The sequence below is a fragment of the Falco punctatus genome (genome assembly GCF_963210335.1).
Source record: "Falco punctatus genome assembly, chromosome: 19".
NCBI lineage: Eukaryota > Metazoa > Chordata > Aves > Falconiformes > Falconidae > Falco > Falco punctatus.
The window spans coordinates 3094592-3103506 of NC_137599.1; the positions used below are offsets into that span (position 1 = coordinate 3094592).

The following is an 8915-nucleotide window of genomic DNA, read 5'->3' on the forward strand; positions in this document are numbered from 1 at the left end:
AGGGCAGAGAGATGCAACAGCAGAGACATGGCACACCGCATGAGCTGCTTCGTGACTTCACATTTATTTAACAGGGGACGGGGCACGGCCGGAGCAACCGCTACATCCTGAGAAATACCCACCACCCGTGTCTCCCGAGCCGGGGGGGGGGGGCTGCTGCTACTGCTATTGCATGGGCAGGAAAACGTTTAAAACCACTATTCCCTTTAAAAGCCAGCCGAGATGCTGGGCCTGGGGTGGGAGGTCTCACCTCGGCCCAGATCGGTCCTCCCGAGCCCCCCAAAGGGCCGAGCTGCCCTTTGCTCCTCCAACAGGCTCCACAGAAGTAGGAACAGTTTATTGCCAGCAAGCGGCTCCTGCGAAGGGTCCATACCACCCCAGCGGGGGACAGGGAGAGTCGGAACCCCCTGCCCAGAGCTGCCCCCCCCCCGAGCATCACCGCACACAGCTCCAGGTACACAGGACCCCTGCCCCAGCGTAACACGGGGCCAGGGAGCATCGCGCTGGGGCCACGGGGCACCACAGGGGGTCTGTCCTTGCAGCCAGGGCAAAGCCCCTCGATCCGGGGCTGGGGGTGCTGCAGGTCCTGGGGCAGCACCAGGGCTGAGGCTGACAGCCTGGCCCGTCTCCATTCCCAGTGGATGGGGACAAAGGGGACGAGTCTCATCCTGAGCTTGGGGGCTCCGCAGCACCGTCAGGTCAGCACGCCCCGGGCTCTCCCATGCTCCACTCGGGCGTAGGACATCTCCCCTCTGGCCACCACCTTGTCCAGCCCCAGACGCCGCAGATTCTCCACCAGGTTCAAGCTGAAGATGCTGCTCCTGGGTGGGGGTCTGTCCTGCCCCCCGGGCGCAGGGAAGGGCCGGGTGTCAGCGTGCTGGAGGTCCTGGGAGGGGAGCTGGAGGGGCCACTGCGGCCCCAATCCTGGCACTGAGGCAGAGATGCCCTGCACCAGCAAGAGCCTGACAAGTCCCAGGGGGGTGCTCGGGGGTCCGGGGCCAGGTGTCAGCGTGGGGTAAGACAGGTCCGGTGAGGGGCTGCCAGGGCTCAGCCCCGCAAAGGGCCCACAAGAAGGCACGACGGCGTTATACAGACTGGAGGGGAAGAGAGAGGAGAAGTGGGGGTCAGTGGGGGGTCCTGTCCTGGGGGATGCTGCCGCAGGTGTCAGGGGGGGCCTCAGGCAGAGCAGGGCCCCCTTTCCTCCTTCTCACATGCTCATTCAGCTAATGGGAGACCCCCATGCTTGCAGCATTGCCCAGGGCCCCCAAGCTGATGGCGCGGTGCTGGGGGGGCTGCAGCCATAGTCGTCCCCCCCCCAGCTCCCAGGCAGCCAGGAGGGGACAGGTCGTGGTTGCTGCTCCACAAGCATTTTTGCAAACATGCAGGGTTTTGTCTAACAGCAGTGAACTCCAGCTCACACCAACCCCCAACAAGCCTTGGAGGGGCTCATTAGGGCTAAGTAACAGTGCTCATTAATTAACGGGCAGCCCAGTGCCTGGCTGGGGGAAAGGTCCTGGCTGATGCACAAGTGCAGGAAGCCACGTCTGCTCCCAGGGAAGGAAAGTCCCTGCCCGTACCAGGAGCCAACGCTGCTCCATCCCTGGGGACCTGTGGTCCAGGCTCTCCTTCCCATCGGGGTGCTGCAGCACAGAGGGGGGGGCTGGTCCCAGCAGCCTGGGGGGTGCACATCCCCAGGCACACAGCCACTCATGCAACCACATTTGGGGACATTTCAAGCGCCAGGCGTGGCTCAGGGGCTGCAGGCGGCTTCGAGCTGCACAGGGCCAGGCATGAGGAGAGGAGAGGGCTGGGGGAGGGCAGGGGGCTGGGGTGGCAGTGCAGGCGGTGGGAGGGCCACGCGCCTTACCTGGGTGTCACAGTGGTGATCTCAGTGGTGGGGTGGAGGATGTGGCAGGTGGTGATGGTGAAGGTAGACAGGGTCTGGGGAAGGTTGTTAACAGAGAGGAACACTGGAAGGGACAGGAGACACGGGGTTAACGGGGAGGGGGGGGCGGCATGACACAGACGGAGAGCAGGGCTCTGGGCAGAGGGGGGGCGAAGCTGGGCTGGGAGCTGCCACCCCCAGCAGAAAGCTGCATGCACGGGGCACAGCTCCAGCAGCAGTTAGCTCCGGCGCTGGGAGCAGGACCTGAGGCTGCTCCCAGACCTGTCCCTTGCAGGCGGCCGGGCACACTCGCATGCCAGCTGTGGGACAGCCCTCCTGCAGGTGCGGCTGCAGGAGCATCCCTGCGGGGACAGACGGGTGGCAGGGACAGGCTGCTGCAAGAGGGGGGGAGAGGGCGGCGGGGGGTGGGGGACAGCCTGGGCAGGAGGGCAGGAGCATCCTGGGGGCCGCGTCCCCTCCGGCCCCTTGCCCCGCGCTCACCCCCGGGGCGCTCCTTGGCTTTGGCAGGCATTGAGGTAGGGAGCAGCTGGAAGGAGCCGGCGTCCACGTCGTCCTCCTCCAGGTCGTTGAGGCTGTAGACCTCCTCCAGGTCAATGTCCAGCTGCCTGAAGTCTTTGGTGAGCACCCCGGGACGGGGCACCAGGATCCCACCCAGGTTGGGCCGTGCCAGCTGCTGCCAGTGGTGGAGAGTCACAGAGCCTGGGTGGGGAGGGACACAGCCAGGGGGGATCAGCTGGTGTCGTGGGACCCCCCCAGCAACTCCGGCTCTGCACACTGGGAAGCCCCCCACCCCCTCACCTTCCAGGGGCTTCACAATCTGCAGCTTGTCAGGCAGGTAGGTGAGGGAGCTGAGGGAAAAGCCGGAGCCAGCGGTGAGCTCCGAGCCCCCTGAGTAGTTGGTCCCGGTGGAGATGATGCTCTCATTGGGGGTGAGGAAGCCACTGGAGCTCTCACCATCCCTCAGCCGCCAAAGCTTGCGCTCCCGCTCGGCCTCGAAGAAGGAACGTTCCTCCGAGGCATGGCTCTGCTGCCGCACCGACAGCCGCTGCACCGCTGCCTCCAGGTCCCGCTGCCCGGGGGCCGCCCGGGGCTCCTCTCCGGCCCCCTCGGCCCTGCCAGCGGGCGCACATTAGGGTGCTTGGGGCCACAGTCCTGCACCACCCCGCACCATGCCAGACCCCAGCCAGCAGCAGGATCCAGCCACGCATGCCCCCCACCCCCTCCCCAGGCTGGCCACATTGATCAATGCTCCGATGGGATCAACATCTCGCCAAGAGCCCAGCTCCATCCCGCCCAGCCCGCTCCCGCTGCAGCACTCACTGGGTGCCCCCTGGGCCAGAGCAGCTGGTGTGGGGGGTGCTGGCCCCTCCGGAGGTGGCAGCTGACAACTGCTTGGAGCCCGGCATGTTGTGGGGAGACTCTGAGCAAGACTTGGCTTTGGCCGCCTGGTTCACCGCTTTCACCGTCTCAAAGACGCGCCGGTAGCTCCTGCGGGCAGGGACGGACCCTTGAGCCAGCCCCCCCAGACCCTGCCTCATGGGCCAGCACAAGCCACCGCTGCCAGCACTCACTTGTAGTCCGAGGAGGAGCTGTCTGCCCCCTTCCTCATCGTCCCCTTGATCTCAGCCGCCAGCGAGTCCTGGAGACATGGGGGACCCGGTGTCAGCAGAGGGGAGAGCGGAGCCCTCCACCCCCCCACCCTGCCCGTGCCCCCCGCTCACCACGGGCAGGAGGCTGGGAGCGCCGTAGCGGCTGACGGTGCTGTTGGGCAGGCTGCGGCTGCGCAGGCTCTTGACCTCCTCCTGGGCCTCCTGCAGCATCCCGCCACACTCCGTGTACTTCTCCTGCAGGTCCCGCAGCTGCGGGCACGGGCACAGCTCAGGCATGGCCCGGGCAGAACAGGACCCCCCAGCAGCTGGGGCACCCACAGCGGGACCCTTGCAGGGCTCACCTCCATCCGCAGCTGTTGCTGCACCTCCTTGGCCACAGCCAGGTGCTGCTGGAGCTCCTCCACCTCCGAGCCGTACTGTGGACAGAGTGGGCAGGTCAGGGGGCTGTGCCCCGTGCTCCCCTGGCACCCCCCGGCGCGGGCAGGGGACACTCACCGTGCGGCACTTCTGCTGCAGGTCCGCGACCTGCGCCAGGAGCTGGCTGATGTCCTCCTGCTGCCGCGCCGTGTCCTCCGCCTTGCGGGCCAGCTCGTTGGAAAGGTAAACCACCTGCTGGCTCGCTTCGGCTGGGGGAGACCCGGGGTCCATCAGCACCAGGGCACGGCCCCCCAGCCCCAGCCCATGCAGCAACGCCGGGCAGTGCCTGCAGACCCCCCAGCCCAAGCGCGGAGAGGAGCTGTCCCCGGCGAGCCCACCCCCACGTACAGAACTGCTCCACACAGTCAATCATCAGCTGCTGCTCCTGGTCCTCGTACCGACAGGTCTCGGTTGCGATGTTGGTGGCCTGGGGGAGAGGGTCGGAGGGGCTGAGTGCGACAGGCAGGACCTGCAGCCTCCCCAGGGCCCAGCTCAGGCCCCCAGCAGCGAGTGGGGCAGAGGTGGGCACAGAGAGGGGCGTCCCACCAGCCGGCTCCGCTCACCTCCATGCGAAGCTTCTGGTTCTCCTCCTCCAGGCACTTGAGTTTCTGCTGCAGCGTGTCGTACTGGAAGTACTGCTGCAGGGACAGCGAGGACTCGTGCCGACGCAGCCTGCAGATGGCAGGGAGGGCGCTGAGCACCTGCAGTGTGGGCAGGATGGGGCTGCCCACCCAGCACCCTGCCCCCAGCTCCCAGGCAGGCATTTGCAGCAGCCCAGCTCTGTGGGGCTGGACCCACAGCTGCCGTGGGAGGGAAAGGACCACCAGCCCTGGTGCTACCCCAGGGTGGTGATGGCTCCTGCCCAACGCTTCTGCACAGCCCCCCAGGAGCAGCCCTGCCCTGGGCGAGCGGTGGGACAGGGACCCCCACTCACGGTGTGGAGGTGGTGGAGGTGGGCTCGCTCTCCTCCGTCGTGGTGGTGTAGAAGTGGAGCAGGTCGTCCCGCATGGAGACCTCGTGGCGCAGCTGCGCAATCTGGGAGGGGAAGGGGCTTTCAGGGCATGATCTAGGGGACCACAGCCACCCCTGGCCCCCAGCCCAGGCACACAGGGGGCTGAGCCCAGGACCCCGGCCCCAGAGGCCGTTACCTCCTCTTTGGCCAACTCCAGCTGCTCCTCCAGCAGCTCGTTGCGCTCAGTCAGGCCCCGGTTCTGCTTCAGCAGGGACTGCCCGATGCGCGCTGCTAGCTCCAGGTCCCGCTCCTTCTGCAAGGGGCAGGGCTGTGTCATCCGGGGCCCATCCCCTGCTCTGCCCCCTACCCCCCAGCCCTCACCCACCCCTGCATCCCTGAGGTCCCATCGGTCCCCACGCCGGGCCAGGCACCAGCATACCTCATCCAGCAGGTTGGTGACAGCATCAATGTCGTGGTAGGTTTTTGTGATCCTGACCACCCGCTCAGTGCACAGGACTGGGGGAGAAGGGAGAAAGGAGAAGGGTGAGACCCCCCCTGCACTGCGTCCCCCTGCTGCCTCCTGCCCTATGTCACTGCTGCCCATCAGCTGCCCTGCACGGTGGAGGGGACAGGAGGTGGCTGCTGCAGGTGACACGAGGCTGCTCCGTGCTGGTCACCAAAAAGGAGTTTTTATCTGCTTGGCAGCACCAGCCGTGGCGCAGGACAGAGGCAGGCAGGGATGCTCACAGCTGTGACAGCATCACGGCAAACGGGATGTTCCCACCTCGCCCCCCCGACCCTGCCCACATCCTGGGGCAGCAGGAAAGATGCTGACCCCTCCCCCTCGCTGCACCCACCACCCCAGTCTGGACATAGTGCCAGCCCCACCACGGGACACAGGGATACGGGAAGGAGGGATGGGGAACGGCAGGCAGCAGAGATGGGATCAGAGGCGACATCTCTGGCATAAAGCAGGCTGGAGCTCCAGTATAAATAGCAGTGGGTGGCACCACACCGAGCTGGGCTCACAGGCAGCGTCCCCTCCAATCTGTCCCCAGCCCCCTTCCCCAGATCTCCCCCTGGGAAGCCAGCCCTGCCCTAGTTTCTCCCTGGAGAAGCTGGCCAAGGCAGAGTGCATCCTCTCAGGATGCTGCACCCCACACCCACCCGATGCCCCTCCAGCTGCAGCAGCGCAGCGATCCACGCTGAGCCACAGGGCAAAGGCAGCTGCAGGAGCACAAGCCGGTGCAAGGGCACAAGCAGTTGCAGGCAGGTCATCTCGGTATCGAGCAGCTGCATCGAGCTGGGCCCCAGCTAAAGCTCTGCCTCCTCCCCTGCCGTTATCTGGGTCTCTGGCAGGGAGAGGTGGCGTGAGGATGGGGACGTCTGTCCCCCCAGCACCAATCCTGCCAACTGTGCCTGCAGAAGCTGCCAGACAGTGCCGGGCACGCACCCAGATGGCAGCGCTGGGGCTGCACGGTGGGAGCGAGCTGGCAGTGAGCACGAAGCCCCAGACCCTGCCTGCACCCCGGGCCCTGCCTGCACCCCACAGCTGCTCCCAACGCCGCCTTTGATGTCCAGCTGCCCCCAGTGCCCGTGCCTCAGTTTCCCCTGCAGAGCAGCGCCAGCTGCACTCAGAGCCTGCACCTGCACCCCCAGCCGTGGCAACACTCCCCAGCTGGGCAGACAAAGTGGGTTAACTGGAGAGGCTCAGTCACACAAATCCCATTACGCCCCAGCCGGGGTTGTGTAATGGCGTGCGCGTGTTGTCATGGCAAAGCCCCCACCTGACACCCCCATCCCACCGGGTCCCCCACTGCCCCGGGTGCTGGCCCCGCACCCCCGTGGGCACGTAGCCCAGCGGGCACGTCTGTGGGGAGAGGGGCTGACCCCGGCCCCAGCCTCACCCCCCTCCCCGCGCCCCAACGGGGGCTGCGCCCTGCAGGGGTCCCCGACTGCACCTCGTCAGGCCCCTGAGCCATTAATTGGAAATAATTAGAGCATGAGCATCGTTACAGTTTGAGCGAGCAGCAGGGCCTGGGACGCACCGGGGGCTGCAGCGCTGGCAAACACATCAACCCCCGCCCCACCGCGGGCCTGATCCGGCGCAACGCGGGGACCCGCGCCCCACGGTGGGGCACAGCCCCATCCCCACGCCCCCCCCCCCCGCGGCCCCCTGCCCGCTCCCCCCCGCGGGGACAGCCCTCCCTGCGCTCAGGGTGGCCCAGCGGCCCCCAAGGGACCCGGCGCGGTCAGGGGGGCCGGGGCTGCGCACCCCGCGGCGGGAGACGCACGGACCGGGCGGGGAGGCGGGGGGTGGGGTAGGGGTGGTGGGGGGTGGGGTGGGGTGTCACAGCACCCGCCCGGGGGAAGAGACCCCGGCCCGAGCCGCCCTCACCTTCCTCCAGTTCCCGGGCGAGGGGGTCGGCGCCGGCGCCCCGCTCCGCGTTCCCGTTCAGCTCGTCGTAGGCGGCGGGGCTGCTCCAGATCTCCATCGTGCCGTGCCGAGCCGAGCCGAGCCCACCGCAGCGCAGCGCAGCCCAGCCCACCGCAGCCGAACCGAACCGAACCGAGCCGAGCCGAGCCGAGCCGAGCCGAGCCGAGCCGAGCCCACCGCAGCCGCCCAGCCGAGCCGAGCCAGGCGCTCCCGCCCCTATTTATAGGGTCGCCCCGTCTCCGCGCACCTGCCGGGAGCGTCCCACCGCGGCGGGGCCGGGGCTGGGGGCGGGGCCGGGGGCTCCCCCCCGCTCCCCCCGCGGCGTGGGGAGGCTCGCTGCTGCACGCTCCCCCGAAAGGCCTTGGGGACACGGTCCCCGTCAGGGTGTCCCCGGGGCATGCTCTCCATCAGGCACCCCAGGCGCCCTGGGGACCCACTGGGACAATCCTGCTCAGCCCTGGGGTGCTGGTGCAGCTGGGCTCTGTGTCCCGCCTCTCGCCCCCCAGCCTGTGGATGTGGGGGGGTCTGGGCACGCGGGTCCCCACGGGTGGTGGTGAGTGCTGACCACCGAGAGGGGACACTGAAGGGTCACCGGTCCCTGAGCAGCAGCTGCGCTGGGCTGACCCAACGGGTCACACACAGACGGCGGCTTCTGCCCCTTAGGAGGGACGAGGGGAGGTCTCGGGTCCTTCCCTCAAGCCCCGGGCTGCAGGGCTGGGGTCCCCGGCACGGCCGGCTTATGCCCGGGTACAGCCTTTGCCGCAGCTCCCTGCCCCGTGCCAGGCCAGGCCTGGGTCCCACACAGCCCACCGCAAATCCTGCATGTGCGGGTGCCCAGTGCAGTGCTGGGACCTGCCAGGTCCCCAAGCCAGCAAAGGGCTTTTCCATCCCCCTCCAACCTGCCCTGCTCAGCACCCCCCTACTCTGAGCATGGGCCCCCCCGGGCCCCATCCAGGCTGCCCCACACTCCCTGGCTGGCACACTCAGCACCCCCACAACCACACTTGTGCGAAGGCAGCACCGAAGCAGAAGAGCTGAATAAATCATCCCGCGCTGAATTATGGAGGAGCTGGCTGGCACGTAACACAAGCCTCACTGCTGGGGGGGGCAGCGGGGCTGCACCGAAGACCCCATGCCACAGCACCACGACGCCCTGAGCGTGATGCTGGTAACGCCAACGTAGGTACTGCCTGCCCCCATCACCTGTCCCAGTGTTGTTTCTCATTAGTACCGAATTAATCGATGAATCGGCAAGGCTGGGGGCTGGAGCTGCCCCTCATCATCGCATGGTGCTTTTATTTGCCTGCTGGACCCCCACCACCTGGGACCCTGACCCAAACCGCGTCCTGCTGTAACCACTGGACCCTCCGTCCCAGCCTCTCCCTCCTCCTTGCACCGGTGTTTCTGCCGAGTGGGAGGACAGGGACCCGGCCAGCTCACCTGGGCACCCACCCCCAGGGACCCCAAGGACTCAAGTGAGCATCTTGGCATCCACGGGCAGGAGACGCTTCTTCCTAATCCCCTCCCCAGGGATTTGCTCCTCCGGGCAGGTCCCCTGCGTCTCTGCACAAGCAGATTACAGGGGGCTATTTC

General features: G+C 67.5%; 1 protein-coding gene across 1 annotated transcript; it reads right to left on the reverse strand.

Annotated features, from left to right (window-relative positions):
- Positions 1-72: 72 nt before the first annotated feature.
- Positions 73-8109, reverse strand: HAP1 (huntingtin associated protein 1). Its single transcript, XM_080369177.1, has 15 exons — positions 7284-8109; positions 5325-5401; positions 5082-5198; positions 4868-4968; positions 4497-4605; positions 4282-4360; positions 4012-4142; positions 3858-3932; positions 3628-3765; positions 3478-3545; positions 3227-3394; positions 2705-3018; positions 2387-2605; positions 1868-1970; positions 73-1094 (listed from the first exon to the last, which is right to left on the reverse strand). Exons 1-15 carry the CDS (start codon positions 7378-7380, stop codon positions 695-697), a joined length of 2196 nt encoding a protein of 731 aa, XP_080225303.1. The 5' UTR covers positions 7381-8109; the 3' UTR covers positions 73-694.
- Between the last annotated feature and the right edge of the window lie 806 nt (positions 8110-8915).